The sequence below is a fragment of the Nothobranchius furzeri genome, chromosome 11, assembly GCF_043380555.1.
Source record: "Nothobranchius furzeri strain GRZ-AD chromosome 11, NfurGRZ-RIMD1, whole genome shotgun sequence".
In the NCBI taxonomy this organism is placed as follows: Eukaryota; Metazoa; Chordata; class Actinopteri; order Cyprinodontiformes; family Nothobranchiidae; genus Nothobranchius; species Nothobranchius furzeri.
The window spans coordinates 61,542,928-61,566,210 of record NC_091751.1 but is presented as its reverse complement, the minus strand read 5'-3'; the positions used below and the strand labels follow the sequence as shown (position 1 = coordinate 61,566,210).

Genomic DNA, 23,283 nt, shown 5'->3' with positions numbered 1-23,283 from the left:
AGGAGAAAGATGGCACCGTTTATGAGGTTATTCTTGAGAAATGTCAAGGATTGCAGAAAAGAGTAAGAGTGGAAGAGATAGATTATTAGTATTAACTGCCTTTATTGCTTATTGCATTGAATCATCACAGAGTCAAATGTGTAGATTTATTCCTGAAAAAAATTATTCATCACATATTTTGCCAGTTAAATTAACTACTTTTCTAAAACTAAAGAATTTCAATTGTGCTGTCACGTTGATTTTAATGTTCTTGATATTCTTGCTAATTGGAAAGCACATTGAACTGCTTATGTGTTTGAAATGTGCTATACAAATAAAGCTGACTTGCCCATCACTCTATGATCTAAGAATGAACAACATGAATACATGAATAAAAAAAAAATTAAAGTAAATAAATAAGTAAAAAGTTAGAATGTACTTTGAGCAAGTCTGGGCATGATTTTTTATTTATAGTCTTAATTGAATGAGAATTTTATCAAAAACAGATGTAACGAACTTGCTGTACGACTTAAATTTTTTATTGGGCTAAATTTTCTGTAAATGTGCGTAAATCCCCTTTTTGTTAATTATTTTATTTTGAAGGCAAGAACAGGACATGTAGCTGCTGAACGCGCTCGCGCGCGCGCGTGTTTCTGAAGTGTGTTTTCAGCTTCCTGCTGTGTGTGTGGCTCGGTGTCCGCACACCGACTGTCTCGTCAGTGTTGATCGGCGCGCCATGGCGGAAGGACGCAGAGAACAACCGCCTCATCCTCTTCTCTCCTTACCTCCGGCCAGCAAACGAGCCTGCTTTCGTCCTGCACCCCGAGGTCCCGGTCCGGGGCCCGGCCACGGTAGCGGGTTGCCCGGCTCCCGGTATCGTTCTCCGGAGTCTCTTTTGGACTGCGCCGCTAAGGCAGTAGCGGATAAGTGGGCCTTTGAGAGGGTAGAGGAGCGCTTCGAGCGGATCCCGGAGCCCGTTCAGCGGCGTATCGTGTACTGGTCTTTTCCCCGGAACGAAAAGGAGATATGCATGTACTCTTCGTTTCAGTGCCGAGTCAGCGGCGAGGAAGGTCCGTCCGCGGCGGCCAGTGGGGCTGGGGTCACGGGGTCCGGATCTACAACCGCTGGTGGCGGCGGCGGCGGCGGATCTGCCTCTGGTACCTCGGCTACCGTGGGCTCAGCCGGAGCCGTGGGAACGGGAGACGGACTACCTTTCCGCCGGGGAATCAGACTCCTCGAAACCGGCTGTGTGGAAAACGTTTTACAAGTCGGTAAGTGGACTATTTTCTAACCGAAGCCCGTTTTAGCTTGCGCAAACACCGTGTTCTGTTTCCGAGTTCCTGCTGCTGCTGGAGCTGCTCTGGGAATGATTGATGGAAGTTTTTCCTGCTATCGTGGAAAGTATGTAAAGCGTCTACTTTCAGCGAATTTGTGACCGAAAAATGTTCTGCTTGAGTTTTAGTTTAACAGACTTAGGAAAAAGTCATGTTCTGTTGGATTCACGCCTTTTTTCAGCTTCAGATCAGAGTAAAGCGAAGCCACGGTGATGTTGCGCGCTAGCCTAGCCGACCAGCTGCTGTTTAAAAATTAAAGGGCTTCCTGTTCGCTAGGTGTACCGCTGAATGTTGCGTTTTCTGTCATTCGCCGTTCAATATTTAGAAGTGGGACTTCAGTATCATTAATTTATTCTCAGTGGAAGTGTGCGCACTTCTCTTCCTCTCCGGAGCCGCTCGGTCGGTCAGGATGGCTGTAGCCCGTCACCCCGCTGTTGGGTCTGGTGGAGGCGCGGAGCAGGAGGGCTGACAGACGCGCATACAAAAGGAACCAACGTTCAAGCGTCGGGGCTTTATTTTTGTTTGCGGTGATTCCCCCATTGCATTTTTTTTCCTGAGCCCAACTTCGGTTGAGTTGAGGCTTAGGAAAAACAAAACAAAGGCGGTTATTGAGTCTCTTATTACGATTAATCCAATGTTAATCCGAAAAAATCCCCTGTGTTTTTTTCCCTTCTTTATTTTTTTTGTTTGATTGGGTCTGACCGGACAAAGAGCGCGTCGCTACCAGGATGAAACACGCTCATTTGGAGTTATTATGTTGTTATAATTAAAGTTAAAACCGGGGAAAGCTGCGATATTTGCCTGAATCGGAGCGTTTGCCCTCAGCCCCTCAGAGTCGCTTGCAACACAAAGGGTTTCCAGTTGAAATGATCGATAAGCGTCTCGCATTTCCAGCGCTGCAGAGAGAGAGAGAGAGAGAGAGGGAGAGAGAGAAGGCTGCTTTCAAACAAAGGGCCATTCCGCAAAGCTCCATCTATTCTGCTGCGGGCACAGACTGAGCCCCGACATCAGGAAAATCCAGTGGAATGAACCCCACATTTAGTCCAAACGGTGTTCCTGATGTGACCAGGAGGAGTACTCTGCAGCCATATGGTGCCAGCTTTTCTAGGGGTTTCATGTTGCTCAGATGCATCAGGGGGGTAGAAGCTTCAAACTGTGTCCGCCGCTTTTCTCCGCGACTGCTGTATCTAATTGCATCTTATAGATGCTCATTGATCCCACCCCCACAGCAAAGGGAAATCCAAGACTTCAGAGAATGAGTGTAATGTTTGCTCTGGGATGTATATGTTACAGCCTGGTTTAAATTTTGCAAGTTTAATTTTTTGGGTGTTTTGGTTTAAGGTCACAAATTGGTGCCATTTAAGTAATTAAATGGGAGTGGGAAACAGGGTTGTCCTTTCATGTAATCACACTTCGTATTAAAACAAGTAAATTTGATCAAAACTGTTTTCAACAACAGTGAACACTCTTTGTTTGTCTTATAAGAATTTGTTAAAAGGACAGATGGCATTTATAACCAACATTTTAAACGGTGTTTATAAATCGACTTGGAAAACGATGACCATGATAGCAGCTGTGTGTGGAATTCTGAACCATTTTTGCTGGTTTAAAAAAACACAGTCACAATTTGTCACAACATCAGCAGTCTGCATCCACTCAGCTGAGATGATGGTTGGTGTAATTGTGCGCTCCCAATTTGAATTTTCCGAACAGGAAATGACGAAACGGGCTCGTTTTGCATTTCAGCTTCCAACTCGGAAAAAAATGGATGCCACCAGCGTTGTTGACTAAACCAAAAGAATTATTAAACCAAGTATTCTCTGCATCTAAATAATAGTGACACACGCGCCCTTTGACAGTTGCTTCATACAACCAGAAAAAACAATACAAATGAAATGTAAAAATAGAAACACCAGGAGAAGTAAAAACTATAATCACCAGTCAATTTTGGGGGCAATGTTACATTTTTCAACAACGTAACTATTGATAACAACAATAAACAACTTACTGTTTGCTGTTAAATAGCAAATCGAAAGATGATTACTGCTCCTTGGTATGGGTGCAGCCATCTTTAAATTTGCGACCTCAGGGTCCTCTGAAACCCCGTCTTCTGAATTGCTGCTGATTGTTTTTGCGTGCTCCCCCCGCCTGTCTCCCGTTTTATTCTTATATATTTTTAATGACTTTGCACCAAAATGCCAGAACAATTCCTACTATTGTGTATCTATTTGGCAATAAAGTTTTTCACTTCAAATCATGATAATCGTGTTCTGCAACTGCCCATTTGATTTCTTATTAAAGCATTTTTTTTCCTTAAGTTAAGCAGAGTAAAGATGCAAGTACAGTGATCCCTCGCTACTTCGCGGTTCGCTTATCGCGGATTCACGACTTCGCAGATTTTTTCTTTGGAGCCTTATTCAAGGGAAATTTGCCGATTCGCGGTATTTTTCTATGCGAAATATCAAGAAATTCCAGTTTTTTTTCATCAATTTCATCATAAAATGCACTTTTTGTAATAAAACTATTAAAAAAAAAACAAGTAAAAATACAATAATATGTAAAGGGAGGGTTTTAAAAGTCTGAATACTGAATACGTACCTGTTAAATAAATACTGTATATAAGGTGTCCCTACTTCGCGGAAACTCACCTATCGCGGCCAGGGCTGGAACGCATCTACCGCGATAAACGAGGAATCACTGTAGGAGGTTATAAACATGGCTGCTGAGTAATAACCAATCAAATGAATAACTGAGCGCACTGTTGTCCGAAGTAACAAGCAACAAGTAAGGAGGCTTCTAGCGTGGCGGTGGCGCCCACGCCGGTGATGACGACGCAATCCCAAACCCTATTGGTTGCCAATGTCCTTTAGCCTGCCTCATTCTCCCAATGAAATGGTTTCTTTCCTTTGCCCCAGCAAAGACCTTTTACCATATTATTCCAAGTCTGACGTAATTCACACCGAAACTAGAGTCTCATTTCGACCAACATTTTAGCCATGGAATGGGGAGGATTGGCTTGTTAAATTTTCTGTCCTCATCATAAAACTGATCCAGACAACCGGCCCGGACAGCGCCAGCCATCAGACTTTTTTGGCCCCCTTCTGTTATAGGTCATGAATTTCTGGAGCTGTATGGTTAGGCCGGAGCAACAACACAGAAACCTGGCAAGCCAGACTAAAATACGGTTCTCGGTCATGGGGCGGGTTCTGCCGTTGTCTATCAAACAATCTCCTCATGCTACTGGACAATGAACTCACTCACCGCCACGGATGTCTGTAAACAAGGCAGTCTGCTGTTGAAAAAGGCGAAAATGCATCCTGTTTCTAAATAAAGGACTTAAATACATCTATCTGATCCTGATAATAAAGCCCAAGTCCAAATAGTCCAAAATTGATGTAAAAGCCATTTCAAATGAGCTGTCCACTGATTGAGGACAGAAATACGTCACTACTTGCAACAAGCATAAAAAAACAGAGTTCCATTGTTTGTGTTTTCATTAGTTGTATACGAATGTGAGAAAATGCCAGCAAGAAGCTGCAAGTTTTAGTCACCTTTAGAGCTCCATACATCTTCACAGTCATTGCGAGAGTCCACAGTCAGTAGGAGCTAGAAGGATCGGTAACCAAGGAAGTCTTTTTTTTCCTGGTGATGCGTTAAAACAATTATACGAACATGATGGGAATTAAGTTTTGCACCCAAAGTGGACATTTGTCCTCTTGGACATAGATCTGCTGAAAATGAAACCGTTACAACGAAGCACACACCTGTAAGCAGACACTTGGTGTTACCAGGTCCACTGGAGAATAGTTCCCTGAAGGCTCTTTATGTTGAAGATGAGTTGATTTAACATATGATCATATTTTATTTAGCTAACCAAACTCGCAGAGGTACACCAATGAAGCATCATGGTGCGTGGTGTGGATGACCGTTTTAAAGCAGATTTTACCTGAGATAATAAGTGCTGAGATAAAGACGAGTCATCAGAGTAGATGTTTTTTTAAGAGGCATGTTGGTGTGTGGTGGTCAGTTTCAGGTCAGAAATGGCAGCGAGGATGTCGTGCATTCAGCTGTTAAATGTTGCTGTTTGAATGTAAATATTGTAGATTTGGCCCAATCTAACTGAAGAATTTAGACTCTTCCCAGTCAAGAGGACGTCACTATGTTGCCTGTATCAGTTTGACATGGCTGATGTGTTCTTGTGACCTTTGGAGAGCAAAAATCAGCTGTTTGCTTTTGTTTGGAGCAGCATAGATGCGATGAACACACAGGATAGGCTATCATGGGTTATTTTCTTAATTTTCCTCACAGCTATCACAAGCAGAACAGGAGCTCCTGTTGCCGTAAACCCATGCCCACCTTTTGACTTGTTTTTTTTTTTTTTTGTTCTGGTGTCCCGGAACCGGTGCTCGTAGCAAGATTCTGAGTCTTTCTTGATTTACGTTTCTTTTCTGGGACTTATAAACCGATCGGGATCTGGTGTTCACATTTTACTCAAGATAAGTAATAACGAAATAAAAAAATAACTATAGCAATTCGTTGGTCTTCAAACCTGCCTTGGTGTGTGTAAACTTGAAAGAAACGAGTTGACTGTTACCGATGCCCGTGTCCTTTGTGCATTACGGTTAAAGGTCCTCATGTCACCTCCTTTAACAGTAACACTGACAGATTGAAAGGATTTGAGCTCATCAACATCTCATCGGCTCATGTGCTTGTAATAATCTATTCCCCGCCTCGAGTCATAATTAAAATAATCAAAGCAAAGCATGATTGTTTTTGTCACATGGTACACACGCACGCACACACACACACACACACACACACACACACACACAAACACACACACACACACACCCTTCCTAGAGATTTTATAAAGAGAGCAGGAGGAAAGGATCTATCTGGAGGGAGTCTGGGGTGGAAGGGGTTCTTCAGCTTTGAGTCAAGCGTTGGGATTATTGGGTCATGCTTTGTTACCCAGCTGTAGAAAAAACCCTTGTTCACAGACTGGGGGGGGGGGGGGGGGGGGAGCTCGTCGCTGTCTCTGGGACGTTGAACCTCTTTTGGGTCTCTGACTTCTCTGGAAGCACCGGTGACTGGGGCAACAAAGTTTAGGATCAAGCTTGAAGTTGAAAATATGAATTTCTTATTCAAAGCTGCAACCAGTCAGTTTGATTTAATGTAAGAATAATGATGGATGGTGTATTTTTTATTAATGTTGGTCTTTCATTATATAAACATCAGTTTTTGTTTGAAATCTGAATGCAAGGAGGTTTTCTGGACTGTTTGCTCAGATGTGATTTCCTGGCAGGACGGCTGCAGGGTTCCTTTTTTTTCTACGTTTTCAGTTTCTCAGGCGATGAAACGCAGACCGGAGGAGGCGGTGAGCTCATCCTCTCTTGCCTCATCTCCCATTTTTCTTCCTGACACGAGTCTCAGGACTCAATCCACTGCCACCACTCACTTTTTTTATCTTTTACTTCATAACTCACTCTCTGATGTGTCTGTAGTTCTTTTGCCCGGTCTTTGTTTGGCTTCTTTTTCAAAGTAGGTAACTCCATATGTTTCTTATCCATCATGTTCTTTGAAGTTTTGTTTTTCTTTTAGTTGCCTGAGCTCACGCTCATAAAACACGTCTCATACTTGGATCAAATTCTGTGAAAGAGCCTTCAAAGTTAAAGATTCTTAGTTGGGTCAAATTAAGGACTTAGAAGTTTTATTTTTAACACTCCTTTGACGTTTACAGTCAGCCTGTTGAGGAAGTGCCAGTGGTTTAAGCAAGAGGTGAGAGGAAGCTTGCCTTCAGTCATGAGTCTGCTGAGGTCAGGTGGTAGGCAGACGACGCTCTGGGCATCTTCTGTCGGGTTTTTTGGGTGTGTGTGTTTAACTGTGACTAGCCTCACAAAGATCAGAACACATTTTTAGAGTTTTTGTGTACAAACTGTCCTTATTAGGATTCTGCTCTGTTTGTGCTCTACTTCTTAAACCTGAAACTGAAGAAAGTCCCTTGTTTCAGATTCATTGTTTCTTAAACGTCCTTTGATTGGGTTGTCTGCAGCTGCAGTTGATCTTTATTTTAAAACCATTTGAAATGTGCGTCATTTCGGTTGACTTTTGTTCTCAATACTCAGAAGTTTTCAATGAAAAAGAACCAGTTTGTGCAGCATCTATATAACAAGGCAGCCTAAAAATGTAAGTATTAACTCATTCACTGCCAATGATGTCATTTGCATTTTTTTACTGTTTGAAAATCGGAACGAGCCCCCGCGCTGAGAGAACAAACATCTCAGCCCTGAAGCCGATCTTCATCCGCATGCGTCACACGTCACGTGATCAGGAAGCAGAACATCCATGTGTTAGGAGATCGTTTTGAGCCGTTCCTGTAAAAAGAAGTGAGGCGCGAACCGGAAAAGCGTCTGCCGATCACAATTCGACAACGGATTATGAAAGAACGGATAATGCTGAAAACGCACGGATTCTTCCTGATATAAGAGGTGAGTCTCTGCTTTGTTTTGGTTGTTTTGGCGTCAACATCATCCTAGCACGCAACGTTCTGTGACTCTTAAAAACCCAGTAAAAACGGCGAGAAACACTGGCAGCGAAGGCCGTTAGCGATCAGGAAACGGCTGGCAGTGAATGAGTTAATACTACTCATAGGTTTGTCAATTTTCTGTAGACAATCAATAGTTTGTTGAAGTAGATCACACTGTCTTAAAGATACAATGTGTAGTTTTTACCATTAATTTCTGGAAACATCCGTCAAAATGTTGTTGGAAATGAATGAAAAGATGCTTAGTTTTGGAAAAGTATTGGTGGCTTCAAAACATTTAACCATAAATATCAGGTCTAAAATACACGGGAGCGGGTCCAAGTCTCTGGGTGACGCCATATTGGATGTCATGTTTCCTTCTACGGAAGCCCATGAGGACGAAATGCATTTACTGATTGTAACAAACGGTTACAAAACTTTTGTGATTCTTTAATGTTGTTGTTTTACACATTCACCTCTTCAGTTGTTGCCAGTGATGAAACGGAGTCTGATGTGCTTGTTATTTTGCTAAAGTTTGCACTCTCCAGGGCTTTTGGACCCTAATGGGCATCCCTTGGAAAGGTCTCAATCCAACACAAAAATACTACTGCCCCCCTATCGCCAGGAAAAATGCACACACATTTTTTAGACTCTTAAATTAAAGTTTAATTCAGATTTAGATTTCTTAAAGACCAAGTTCACTGCATTGAACAAATGCTTTGAAAAAAAAAAAACAAGTGGTCTCTGGTATAAATTAATGCCTTGTGAGTTGATCTCATTGGGACAAAAGCTCTGGCACTCCTGTTTCAGGAAGTAGAAGTGACCCATAGGAGAGGTGAGCTGAACATGGCAGGATTTAGAGTATTATTTCCTGATGTTTGGACATCTTGCCTATGATTGGATAACAGCAATGCAACTCTAGCAACTCTACCAACGACACTGTTTGCTTTGCAACACTGATGTTTTAGCTCCACAAATAACACCAAACTTGAAGGCGTTCTGTCATGTTGTGGAGCTGTTAATGCTAACAGTTAGATTTTACTAGCTAAGACATGCTCTGCTCTCCCCTGGATGCTAAGCCAACAACAGTCTTCCTCCTCCCAAGCCAAGATGGGCGAGTCCATGAATTTTAGTTTAGTTTCTATTAACAGCTAATGCAGGAAATAGGTGTAAAAGACTGTTTTCATGTTCAGCCTGTGTGTGAAACTCAGAGTGAACAATCAAATTTAAAAAATAACAAATAAAAATAGCTTCTCAGTGAGCTTTGTCTTTAAAAATAAGATAAAACACAGATTAAACTTTGTATACCAGGGCTGGATCACATCATAGTTTCCTTTAGATTGGTCACAGAGGGTCCTCGAGGCGCAGTCATTGGATTTGATGCTTTGTTTAAACCACATGACATGATTCTGCTCAGTGATCACGTTTCTCGGGGACAGCTATAGCTGCTGGATAATGCTGACTCAGTGAAATGGAGGAGGGAAGTAGAGATATACTAGAGAGACGATTAGAGAAAAAGCTCCTAAAGTCCAAAAGTTTAGGACAACATCAAACATAAGAAAAGTAAAAACAGTATATCCAAAAGAGTTCACCAGTAACTCTGTACTAACTCCTGATGTGTTTCCAACTTAAACAGTAGTCCTGTGGAAACAATCTGTCTTTACAATTAGATCAGCGGCATCCTGTAAGGATCTTTATTCTCTGATTTTGCTTTAAGATTCAAATAATTAAAGTTCTACTGATTTTTACACGTTTTTGTCAAAGGACTTAGGACTCACTGGATGTCAGGGTTTCCAACATGGAGGACTTTAAATATCTCACCTGCTTTCTAACTGGTTTCACATCAAATAAATACTTTCACAACGACTTGGTACAAACAAGGTTTGAAACCAGCATTGTAATCAAGTTGGACTCGATTTTGTTAAACGACTTATCGACTAATCGTGTGTCATGCGTTCAGTCACACGCATGCACACACACACACACACACACACGGATACATACCTTTTCAAAGGTCGTCTTGTTTTTCCTTTCCATCATGGTGGTGAAATGTGACTGGCCTGGTAAATAGTTGTCATAGTACTCTGGGTTGAACTTCTTGATCATATCCTCAAAGCCTTGATCGCCAACCATGGACGGGCGTCTCGCGTCCCTCGGTCAGGACGTTGGCTTTTTGCAGTGTGCACGTGTTTGGCCTTGTAAGAAATTCGTCCACTGTAAAACAAGAGCGCTGTCTTTTAGCACTGTGAGCGGGATAAAATAAATCATTAGTGCTTGTAACATTATTTGTGACATACATACGTGTTCTAAACATATAATTGCCATCACTACAGTTGTTGCTACACCTATGATGCTAGCAGCTAACAAGAGATAAATGTACAGAGGCGAGTCTTTGTTCTCTGCCGTCACATGCTTCCTATTAAGACGCTCGTGCACCGCCGATGTGCTCACGTGAAACGAGAGTTTCACCTTACTGAGTTTGAACTCTGCTTGTTTCTCAGTTGCTTTAATAAAATGCTCCCAAACCTTTGAGCTCTGTTGCCGACTCGCCTATTCGGATCCAAATGCGGAGCTGGAGTGGCACTACTGCGCATGTGCCTCGACTTATGTAAGCAGCGGCTGACACGGATGGCGACCAGTGTGCATGCACGTTGAGCAGAGACGCAGGTAGCAAAGACCGAACGCGCCGCAGCAGGCGAGATTTTAAAAATGTTTTATGTTTATGTATTTAGCAGACGCTTTTGTCCAAAGCGACTTACATGTGATAATCGGCATGTTGCCCTTGAGGCTAACAACAACAATAACAACAACAACTTGACATCAGTCATGGAGAGGAGGGAACAAGGAGTGGACAGTAGAGAGGGGGGACGGGTGCAGGCAAGGTGCTAGTTATGAAGATGCTCTCTGAAGAGCAGGGTCTTCAGGAGTTTCTTGAAAATTGAAAAGGAAGCCGCTGTTCAGGTAGTGCTTGGAAGGTCATTCCACATTTGTGGAATGATGCATGAGAAGAGTCTGGATTGTCCTGAGCGTGGTGTAGGCACTGCTAGCCGATGATCCTGTGAGGACCGGAGCGGCCGGGCCGAGACGTAAGCCTTTGCAAGAAGATTCAGGTAGATGGGAGCCGTACCATCTCGGACTTTGTATGCTAGTGTTAGCAATTTGAATTTGATGCGTGCTGCTAGCAGTAGCCAGTGGAGCTCAATGAACAGAGGGGTGACGTTTGCTCTTTTTGGCCGATTGAAGACCAGACGCGCCGCTGCGTTCTGGACCATTTGAAGAGGTCTCATACAATAAATGACACGTCGACTATTAAATTGATCGTCGACCGTTTTATTTTGTCATAGTGACACGTCGACTAATTGTGTTAGCGCTATTATGGAGCTTTTGTTCATCATACCTGTTCTCATATTTCTGTAAAAGCATTTATTATTCAAATGCTCTTTCAAGAAATGTCTCATTTAAAGCTTTCACGTTCTGAAAATCTTTGACGCGTTTTTGTAATTCTATACAAAATTATTGATCAACTTCTTAAGAGTGTTCTGTTCTGATTCATTTGTTTGCTCATCTATTCAGAGTTTTGAGCTTACAGCTCTCAGACAGACTCTGGTCAGCCACTCCTATCCCCCAAAACAGAAAGAGGACATTTAATCAGTGTAATTAATTCCACGCCCGCCACGCTCAGAAAAGAAAGAGACGATCGGTGAAACAAATCATCACTGCATTCTTATTAGCTCTCAGAGAGGCTTGTGAGGAATGAGGCCATTAGGAAGACGCTTGGTTTTTGCACTCATCAAAGGCAGCCGCACCTGTACGCACGCATGTGTGAGAGCATGCTATTCATGATTAAATACAAATCGTTAATCAAAGGGGTTTTGTTAGAGGGCTTCATCCACCAATTTGAGACACAAAAAGCACGATGGAAGAACATTAGGGAGGTAATTATTTACAATTTTTTTAGTGTCTCATTGTTGCTAAGTGCTTTGCTTGCTTTTTTCTTCTCAGTTAAAGAGGAGGATCTGGGGGCTTTGATAAGTTATTAATGCACACGCCTGATATGTGTTTGAGTAACACTCCTCACGTGTGATGTTCCATCAGTGCAACTCTTCAGAAACAGGAAGAGCAGCAGTTTGCAACCAGCCGTTTACGTAAGCGGTGCCACGTCTTAGCATAACTTTGTTTTCTACACAGCACCTGCTGAAGGGTTCGGCGTGGTATTCTTTGCTCTGTGTGTGTTTAAGTCAGTCTTGATGTGTGTATTTGCTCCTCGCAGAAGTTGCAGCTTGGACCAGTGCACTTTTTCAAAAAAGGAAAACCTCTTTTGTAGTCGTAAAAAAAAACATACATTTATATCTTTCCTGATGTTTAGTCCTGATCTCGCTTTACTGTCTTCCTCCCTGTTTCATTCATGTTGAAACACGTTGATGATCATGCATCTGAAAACCTATCTTGGTATAATTTGAAACAAATACTTTTTCATACTTAAGTTGTACTTTTTTCTGCTTTGTAAGACAGTTTTTGCGGTGTTGTCCCTCAGAGAGGATCCTTTTTTGCCCGTTCCAATTGCAGTTTTGTTTGCAGCAGCAGGTAAAAAAGGCATTCATTGCTTCTGTTTGCTCAGCTCTGCCTCTAAACAACTGCTTTTTTCCTGAAGTGGCGCAGCAGCACAAGTGTGTATGAAACACCACACAGAGCAAACACATTGTTACTACTACTTTAATTTTCTCGTGCCTCCTTCTTAAATGTGTGTGTGTGTTTTCCTCCCACCTGCCTTCGGGTGGTAGGTGTGCAATCATCAGCCAAGATCAATGGCGGCCTTGTTCTTTTAGCTCTTGAAGCTGACAGCCTCCTGTGTTTAGTTATTGCTCTCTTCCACACCTGTCTTTTATTAGCTTTGCTGAGTGTGTACAAGTGTGTTTACCGTGGTCACACGTTTGGCCTCCTCCATGTCTCAGAGGCGAGCCGGACCGACTGGAAAGGGAACGTGGAAGCTCACGGGCTGTTAACGCCCTTGTTTGGTTGTAATTGCCTAACAAATGTTGGAAGGATGGGGAAGAATTGACAAACGTGGAGAGAAAGGAGGTCATTTGAAATGCAAAGCGGGCTTAATGGAAGTCCGTTGCAAAATATGATCAGACTCATTGTGCATGAGAAATGTTTTTTGGTCATGTAAAATAATCACCCTGTTCTTCCTACATACGATTCTTGGGTGCATTTTCACCAAATGTGATCCTGCTACATTACAGTAAATCAAGGGTGACTTAAAGCTGTTGTTAACGTTAAAAAAAAGTTGGTGAGTTTAGTTAGATTTGTTCAGGATGTGAATGTGTGCATTTTTAAAAGCATTTAGGAAAAACCCAAGCTGTATCACCTGAATGCATTTCACACCTGAATATTCTTGCAAATCAAGTAATTTTACCCCAAATGAAAGGCCGTCATTGTTGACCTCCAACTGCTTTTGCTTCCTCTTTTTAAAATGTGTGAAAAAATATGTTCAGCAGTTAAAATTTGTGTTATTTTACTAGTTTTAAGAATTCTGGCCAAGCAACATTTGCTTTCCCCATTGGCACATTTTTGTACACAAAACAAGAAAATTTGGTTCGTATTTAAAAATATGTATCTTATTTTAAGCAATCTTATTTTTCCAGAGGATCATTCATTTTAGTCAAAAATAAGATAAATTGTCTAAAAATTAGGCTTTTTCTACTTTCTAAGAAATCAGTTTTTGCAGTGCAGCTCATCTAACCAAAGACTTAAAGGCAACAGTGAAAGATTTATGCTGTCAAATCTAGTTGTTCAACTCTAGCAGATCCTGTAGAATAGATTATGTGTCGTCGACTCTCAATCCTCTTGTCCGTCCATCCATCCGTCCGTCCATCCATCCATCCATCCATCCATCCATCCATCCAATTTCTTCCGCTAATCTGGAGTCGGGTCACGGGGCAGTGGCCAAAGTAGAGAGGCCCAGACTTCCCTCTCCCCAGCCACTTGGGCCAGCTCTTATGAGGGAATCCCAAGGGGTTCCCTGGCCAGCCGGGAGACATACTCCCTCCAACGTGTCCTGGGTCTCCCTTTAGGCCTTCTCCCAGTTGGACGTGGCTGGAAACTTCACCAGGGAGGTGTCCAGGAGGCATCCTAATCAGATGCTCGAGCCACCTAAAGGTTGGTTTATGCTTGACGCGTCCGCGAGGTCCGCACGGCTCCGCGTGGAAAAGTTGCGTCATTTTGCGTCATTTTAACAACCACGCCCCTCCACCGCGTCTCCGCACGGCCCAGAATTTCCGCAAAGCGCACCTCGGAAAATTTCTAACCACGCGGACGGACGGACGCGAAAAAACATGGCGGACCGGCAAGAACTAGTATGGCAGAGGTTCGTAAATACAGACATTTGTATGATTCAGCTCTCAGAGATCACCGTGATCAACATGTTGTTAATAATTCTTGGAGAGAAATAGCTCGCACTGTCGGAAAAGATGAGAACGCTGTTAAAAATGCTGAAATGCCATGTTGTAAACAGTAATTTCTACTTCTACTATGGTGTAGTGTTGGATGCATGCCGTAGAGCTCCATGCTGCCCCGTTCAGTTTGGGAGAATATTGGCTCACCGCAGAGACGAGCCGCACAAACCATAAATGCTGCGAGTTGCGAAGCGCGTTCCATCCGCGAGCCGCATCACCGCGCGGAAAGTGAATGCGTCAAGCATAAACCAAGCTTAAGCTGGCTCCTCTCGACATGGAGGAGCAGCAGGTATACTCCGAGCCCCTCCCAGATTTCCGAGCTTCTCACCCTTTCTCTAAGGGAGAGCCAAGCCACCCTGCGGAGAAAACAAATTTTGGCCACTTGAATCCGTGATCTCGTTCTTTCGGTCACTACCCAAAGCTCGTGACCATAGGTGAGGGGTAGGAACATAGATCGACCGGTAAATCAAGAGCTTCGACCACCGGGTCAGCTCTCTCTTCACCACGACAGACAGGTACAATGCTTGCAGTACTCTAGACGCAGCACCAATGAATCATTCCTCTTATTTTGTGCTAAATATAAAAGCATTATACATGTCCCTCATGGCTTATTTTCAGGAATTTCTCATATCTTTGATGACCTGAGTTTGCCACAGGCTTGGTGTAGTCATTAAAGCATTTAATGTAGTTTTTTTCCTAATATTTCTAGAAACAGTCATGTTTCTAGTGCCCGCCTCACAAAAAAGGCCCTTTGCATTGCGGCTGATCCCACTCACCCAATGCAAGGCCTCTTCGAGCTGCTGCCGTCAGGGAGGAGACTGCGGAGTCTCAAGGCCAGGACCAACAGACTGAAGGACAGCTTTATCCATCAGGCAGTTAGGAAGCTAAACTCCCTCCCAGCTCTCCTCTCTTTTCCCCCACAGTCTCTCTGAACTTGGTTACTGTTTTATACTAAATGTTTATTTTCTATCTAGCGAGAGTTTGAGAGTAACGTAATTTCATTTCTCTGTATGTCCTGTACATGTGGCAGAAGTGACAATTAAACTGACTTTGACTTTGACTTGACTTTAAGAGGTTATGTTTAGGAACATCAAATAAAGATTGTTTTGGGGAATCTGTTTTCATGTAGAAAAGACCTAAATACATCAGTTCTCCTGCCTCAAGCCCCTGATAAATAGAGATTTTTACAAAATGTGATGGTAATGCTGCACGTTTTTTGATAGTCTGTGATTTTGGTTCTCAAAAAAGACAAAACGAGCATCACTACACAAATGCGAAACCAACGAAACACTTCAGTTCAGTTCATTTTTATTTCAAACATTTCACACATGTATCATTACAAAATATAATTCCATTATTTGTTTGAAAAGGAGTAGGCAGAAGTATTTACTTATTTGTCCCTACCCCCAAGTTTTATCTCTTATTCATTTAATTTTCTTTCAATCTTAAATTAAACAAACAACATATGAAAAAAAATGTATATAAAATAAACAAACAACATATGGAAAACAGAATGTGTACATTTGCAGATTCACCAGTTATGGAGAAAAAAAGAAAAACTAAACAAACCAAAAAACACCGAAAAAGAAGCGCAACAGCATAACCAGCCACATTTACCGTCCTGGGTTAACCCTTTTTTCTTCATTCTTTTACTTATTTAAAATTAGATTTTTATATTTTACTTTAAACTGGTTTATGTTTTTACTTTCTTTTATCTCTTCTGTTAGACTGTTCCATAATTTAACTCCTGCAATTGCGACTGACATAGTTTTTAAAGTTATTCTAGCACTTTGTATTTTTAAATTCCATTTCCCTCTTTAGTTATACCCACCTTCTCTTTCTTTGAACAATAAACAGATTTCTTTAGGAAGCAATTTATTTATTTCTTCATACATTATTTGCGCTGTTTTGAGCTTCACCAAGTCTTGGAAGTCAATAGCTTGCATTTTGACAAAGAGTGCATTTGTATGGTCCCTGTACCCCACGTTATTTATTATTCTAATGGCCTTTTTCTGTATTATAGTTATCGTATACTTTTGTATGTGTTTCCCCAGACCTCTACACAGTAACTCATATGGCAGTAGTAAACCACAGTATAATATGTGCAGGGCTTTCTGATCCAGCATATTCTTTGCTTTCCCCAGGATGGCAACGACCCGTGCCAATTTCCCCCGAACATAAATAATGTGTGGTGGCTTTCAACTAGGGCTGGGGGTAAACGATTATTTTTAAAACGATTATTCTGACGATTATTTTATCGAATAGTCTACTATTCTAATGACTATTTAGACAATTAGTCTAATGATTATTTTTCTATTGCACAGTTAATAAAAACCAAAAAATCTCTAATAAATTCCTCAAAAAGATTGATGTTACTGTAAGAGAATAAACACTACAGGCCTCCCATTTTGTATAACACTGCTTTTATTGTGTTGCGGTTGGTTATGTTCTGGTGACATGTATAACTTGGGAGTGCAGGCTGCTGCCTGAGAGGTGGTTGAAGACGGAGTGTCTCCATGCTGCTTTGTTTTGGTCACTTATGTGCGTGAGGCGAGTGGTGTTACGACCCTTCCTGGGGAGTTTGGCACATGTGCAAAAAGGAAGGGACAATAACATAGGATTTAAAAGTTAAAGTGATGATCAGGTTAATTTACAACTACAAAAATCATAAATCTTTCCATCCACAGGTTGGGAATAATAAAACTAATTCTGCCTGTGGGGAATTAAAACAAAAGTACCAATAAGTAGGGATGTCCCACTGGGCAAAGATTACAGGGTTCTGGACCAAAATAAGACTCTCCAAAGGTCCAAACTCTGAACTGGGTGGTTAAACCGAACTCAACGTGATATGTTAAACTAAACCGAAAACCCACAACATTCTAAATGTAATAAAAGGTAGATCTACACCACAAAAAAGATCAACTCTAAACGAAAACGTAACAGCTTATCCAAACGCAAGAAGCTGTTAGCGAAGATGCTAACAGTAGCTTTACCAACGTTAAGTTCAAGTTACCAAGTTTAAATAAACCAAAAACACCCGGCAGCAAACGGACCAGCACGGAGGAGAGACTGCTACCACCAAAACAGCTCTGAAAGAAGCTCCTTTATGAAGGGAGAAACTCTCCCGGTGATTTTCTACATCTGCGATAGAGACGGAGCAGCGCATCTGACCCCGGAAGTTGTTGTCCGTTGCCGGGAGAGTAAGGCAGGCAGAACAAGAACGGAATCTAGTAGCGGACGGACATTGTTCCGGGTCTTCGGTATTTGGTGGAGGTGTTAGTGAAAGCGGAGAAGAGGGCAAACTAGAGGAAAAACAGGCAGATTCCACCTCTATTTCACAACTCCTGGGGATGCAACAAGTGGGCGTGGTGCGTCAACTACCGGATCTGACGTCGAGAATTTTTTAGAATCGAGCCGTCGACGTCATCGAGGCTTCGCTACAGCCCCACTTCCAACAGAGCTCATGGTCAATGATCACACCAAGAAACTTTATTTCATTTACTCTTTCTAAATATACATTATCCACACAAATTTCTATTTTGATGTTTTTCTTTTGGTTACCAAATAACATAAATCTGGTTTTATCTAGATTCAATGAAAATTTATTTATATCAAACCACTTTTTTAATATCGTTAATTCCTGTGTGATCAACTCCAAAACCTGTGGTAATTCCACACCTGAACACAGTATATTTGTGTCATCTGCAAATATTACAAACTTTACAATTTTTGATACTCTGCAGATATCATTTAAGTACATAATAAACAATTTTGGTCCCAGTACTGAACCTTGAGGTACTCCACAAGCTATATCCAACAAATCAGATTTGTATTAATTTATTTGTACATGTTGTTTCCTATTCCCTACATAGCTTTTTAACCAGTCCCCAACGATTGCCCTAAACCCGTACCTTTCCATTTTTTTAATAGAATTTCATGATTAACAGTATCAAACGCCTTTTTTAGGTCTTAAAAAAACTCCGAGTGCATACCTCTTATTAGCCATATGGTCTGTTATCTTTTCCATTCTCTCAAAAATTAAATTTTATTTGACCTTTAACCTCATTGTATCCACAACTGCTTTTTCTTGGGTTGATCTCTTAGCAGAGCACAAAATGCACATTACATGAATAAAAAATAAAATATATCATCTTTTGTCACCTGCTGACTTCTTTAACTTCTAGACATATTTCAGGCAGATTTTCATTTGGAGCACAGTTAAGTGTCTCAGTCATAAAAGTTACCTTTTTCTGTGCCCATCGTGCTCTACTTTGTTTGTCAATTTAGAAAAAAATTTAAATCTCTGTTAATGCTTTCCATCTCTCCTCTGAAAGTAGTTCATTTGTTTGTTTTTTTATTTTGCCGCTCATCTCATCTTGGAATGGGCAGTCGTGGATCATAGATTTGAGGCAGAGACGGCTCCCATCCCACACTTTTTGTATATTTTTACATTTTGAATTACACACAAAGTTGTGTATTACAAAGAGTTTGTGTATTATGTCAGTTGCATTCAAAGACCTATCTTACATTTTATCTCCATGAGCTTGGTTGACTTTAATCCCTGGAAACTAAATCTAGCATCAAACTTGAAAATCTTATTTAGTGTTGTCATGTCCTATAACTGTGATTCATATTGTCATATACTTGAAAGCCTTTTTTTCAATGTTCAACATTCAAAGGTTTAAATGCAATTCATCATCAATGACCTCTTCACACGACATGAAAGGTTTGTCTGCCTCTGCTCGTGTGGTGCATTTTGTTGCTCTCTTCACCTCCATTATTCCCTCTCCCCAAATGTGTGAATAAGGTTTAAAAGGGAGCACTTAGTGCTAAAAGTACAAATAATCATATCAATTGGAGACCAAGTTGCCTATTATAATGATTCAGACTGTCAGTGTGCATTAGCAAATGGACCTGGTAATCCTGTGTGGCTGAATTATTCTCAGTTCTTCATTATATGAATTTGAAATGTGACCGGCGCACATACTTCTGTAGTCGAGTGCTCTTTAACGTCTCAGCCACACTTCTTGTTTTCCTTGTTGGCAGTAGTCGGTACACCTTTGTGAGTCAGTTACCAACACCTGTTTCCCCACAGTAACTGTTAATATTTCATTAAATGCTGGCATGTTGATGCATCAAAACAATCATATAACCAGAAAAACATTGAATGCTTTCTTTCAAACCATTTGTGTCCTATTTTTTAAGGTAAAAACCTTCCCACCATATCAATGTTTATGTTTATTTTATGTTTATTTATTTAGCAGATGCTTTTATCCAAAGCGACTTACAATTTATAACTTATAGGGCATGTTGTGATCTGTGGGGGAAACCGGAGTACCCGGAGGAAACCCACGCATGCATGGGGAGAACACGCAACTCCACGCAGAAAGGCCGCAGCTGAGTTTCGAACCTGCGACCTTCGTGCTGCGAGGCAACAGTGCTAACCACTGCGCCACCATGCAGCCCTATCAAAAGATACCAGCTTAAAATAATTGATCTTGCATGCTTTTTTCAATAGTTTTATGTACTTTATGCTAACGGTAGTAATCTGTATTTTTGTTTGTCATCACAGGAAATGAAATAGGGAGCCTAAGTCACGCCCATCTACTTCCGGACCATGGGTCCTCGGAAGAACGAAAAAATGAATGCATGTCAAAGGGGCTAAAATGTTGTTTTTAATTCTGCTTGTTATGGGCCATGGATTTCACATATGATGTCCGTGAATTTTAAAGACGCATTTTGATACAAAGAAAGCACTAATTTTCGATCGGGGGAAATGTTATTTTAAGTTTGTGTGAAAATAAGTCCAGTCCAAATGCGCATCTTCACACCAGACGCGGAGAAAAACAGAAAAAAATGGCTGTAAGTTTAGGGAACTTCAAATACTTCTTCAGGAGGAAAGAACCACCATAAAGCTAGCCATGTGGTAAGTAGCAGCTATGCTAGGGGAGAGGAGATTGTGTGGTGACATCAAATATGCGATGTGCCGATGTAGTCATGCTAATTACGGACTTTTACAAGCTGATAAATCTCAAAGTTAGTGACTGGCATGTTTCAAACACACATCATTAATTTTAATTGAAGTACAACATATGTGCGATCCAGGGCATGAGGCTAAGTGGATTAGAAAATAGCACTTTCAGCCCCGCCGACTTGCTTTCATTTTTTCGTTCTTCCGGGGACCCATGAGCTGACCGGAAAGGGAGGAGACTTGGGCTACGCTCACACTGCAGGCAAAAGTGCATTAAATCCGCTTTTTTCCCCCACATGTGACCCATGTCTGATTTTTTCATGACGGTCTGAACGCACAGATCCGATTTTTTTAAAATGCGATCATGTCACTTGAATATGTAGTACTAATTCCGACACATATCTGATGTTTTTGAAAGCGACTGCGGTCTGAACGGTCATGTCGCATTTAATCAGTCTCCTACGTCACATGTCACCACTTACTGTAGCAAAAATGGAACACACTTCATTCAATTATTCAGTTTTCTAACGAGCATGTAAACTAGGATAAAGCTTCCCATATTTACATTTTGATTATTGTCATAGATCGACGTAGATGCACATCGTGTCACCAAAAATACGATTCTACTTTTCAGTTTTGCAGCTTCATCTTTACTAGAATTGCTGGCTATTGTAACTAACTGGTGCTCAAGATATAATACACAGAGCAAGGCTCAGTGGCTTTACGGTAACCCCTCCTTTCCATCCCATAAGTTTAAGTAGATGTCTTTAAAAAGTCATTCTCTGGGCTTTGTTTCACAACATTTATTGTTCTTGTTCATCTCCAACTCAACTTTATTTCTGATCCCAAAGGGAAATGGGTTTTACAGCAAGAGGAGATGTGATCTTCATCTTGGTATGAGCAGCATACCCAGAGAACCCTTCTCATCTAAATGCTCGATCCAAGCTGAGTCTAATCAGACTCTTCTCCTGAGTCTTCATTTATCAGTTTTGCCTCTTTGGGTTCACCTGTTTGTATTTCAGGATTCGTTTGGGTCATGTTTTTCTGTCAAGTCACGCTCTCTTCTTCAAACAAGGATAACTTGTAGAACAGACACGAATTTATCAGGCTGGCAAGACGGATTTGAAAGAAATCACTTCCATTGACTTTTTAATGTACATTTTCTGCTGCATTTTCCACAATTTCCATTCCTCTTTCACTGCTTGTCCTCCATTCTTTTCCACCCGCCTGCTAATAACAGCACTCAGTGTGGTGTCTTTAGAGGAGAGGGCCTGCTATGGCCCATTAGGCCGGCGTCTCACCGACAAATGAACAGTAAGATGATTGTAGAAAGGAGGGGTTTAGGAGAACATGAGGCAGGGATGAAAAGGGGATGGGGCAGAGATGAAATGGGTGAGAAGGGAGATACGATGGGGGGTGAGAGGATGTGTGAAGCAAGGGAGACACGACAGGAGGGCGGAAGAGGAGAACTGAAAGGCAAATGTAAGGAGTACATAACCATCCTGTCACCTCTGGCTCTCCCTTCCCCCTACACACACTCACACAAACACACTCACACACTTCACAGTCACAAAAAAAGCCAAAGGGGTGGGAGGGACCTCATTAGGCTCTCAGCAGTCCATCACACACAGGGAGGGAGCCTACAGAGCTCTGTGTTGGGGGGATGGGGATGCCTGCAGAAAAGAGGGGAACTGAGGGAGAAACGAAATTGAATTGATAGGAGCAGTCAAGTGCAGCCACACACACACACACACACACACACACACACACACACGCACACACACACACACACGCACACACATGCACACACAGGACATAAGGGACCAACCAGCTCCTACCACAATTGCACACACAGTCTGTGTCCCTGAGCAATATGATTAATGTGGTCAACAGCCATAAGGATCAGTCTGGTCAAGACCTCTCACCCTCTTACTTACACACACACACACACACACACACTCACTCCTCACCCCAACCATTTTTGTCCTCCTTGCACCCAAACAAAGATGGAAGAATTGCTGCAACTTTTTTGGGGATGTTATTATATCTGCTTGTTATGAGTTATTTTCTTTTTCAGTTCTCTGTCTTCAGTCCTCAGACCCAAAACGCTGGGACTGTACTACACTGTCCCTTGTCTAATTGTCCAATTATGGCTTTTATTTTCTTTTTCAGCAAGCTTTAGTGCGAAAGTACAAAAGATATTCAAAGCAACGTGGATTTTTATAAGTAAATATCGGTTTTCTTGTAGTTGTCTTGGTGTAAAAAGATGAGGGCCCCTTATACACCATTCCTATTGTTTTGTGTGGGTGTGTGCGCTCAAGGGTCTGTCGTTTGAGCTCTATCTCATGGTGTCGTGGTGTCCTTTATACCCCAGTGTAGGCAGGCTGCTTCAGTTTGTGTGCTTCTAGGTTAGGGTAAGGTTATCGGCTCATCTCTTTCAAACATTTCTGAGGTAAATTGATAGTATTCAAACGTTCTCCTTTTCCTTTAGATGGGTTTTCTTGGTTTAATGTCATGTTTTGATCTGGTGAGAACAGTTGTCATTACTGTTCCAGACTCCTTCTCTCCACTAGGTCTTCACAAACATGAAGCTGAATCAGATTTTGGCCTTCTTTTAAAACATTTTAAAGTCTAATTTTCACCTAGTTAGACTTAGCCCCAAAAAAGAGAGCATGTGGCACTCTAAGCACTTTTTTCTGCTACGGCAGCAGAAAAGCAATCTTTGTCTCTGTATACGTACTCTACGCTATATATATATATATATATATATATATATATATATATATATATATAGTGTGTGTGTGTGTGTGTGTGTGTGTGTGTGTGTGTGTGTGTGTGTGTGTGTGTGTGTGTGTGTGTGTAAATCGGTGTTGAAAGTGTTGTGTCTTATCAGTGGGATGAAACACCACCACTGTAACAATTGGATTAAAGCTGTGCTTATAAAAGAAGTAATTAAATGCTATCTTATCTCGTTTGCTGTTACTACCAAAAGTGCTTTCATATTTTTTCATACTAAGTTTT

General features: G+C 41.6%; 1 protein-coding gene across 1 annotated transcript in view; it reads left to right on the top strand.

The window, feature by feature from the left end:
* Nucleotides 1–661: 661 nt before the first annotated feature.
* The window catches only part of zswim5 (zinc finger, SWIM-type containing 5), an 84,387-nt gene continuing 61,765 nt past the window's right edge, over nucleotides 662–23,283 (top strand). Inside the window, exon 1 of the mRNA XM_015957326.3 lies at nucleotides 662–1,250. Coding sequence (XP_015812812.3) covers nucleotides 716–1,250 — 535 coding nt within the window. The 5' untranslated portion in view covers nucleotides 662–715. The remainder of the gene's footprint in view (nucleotides 1,251–23,283) is intronic.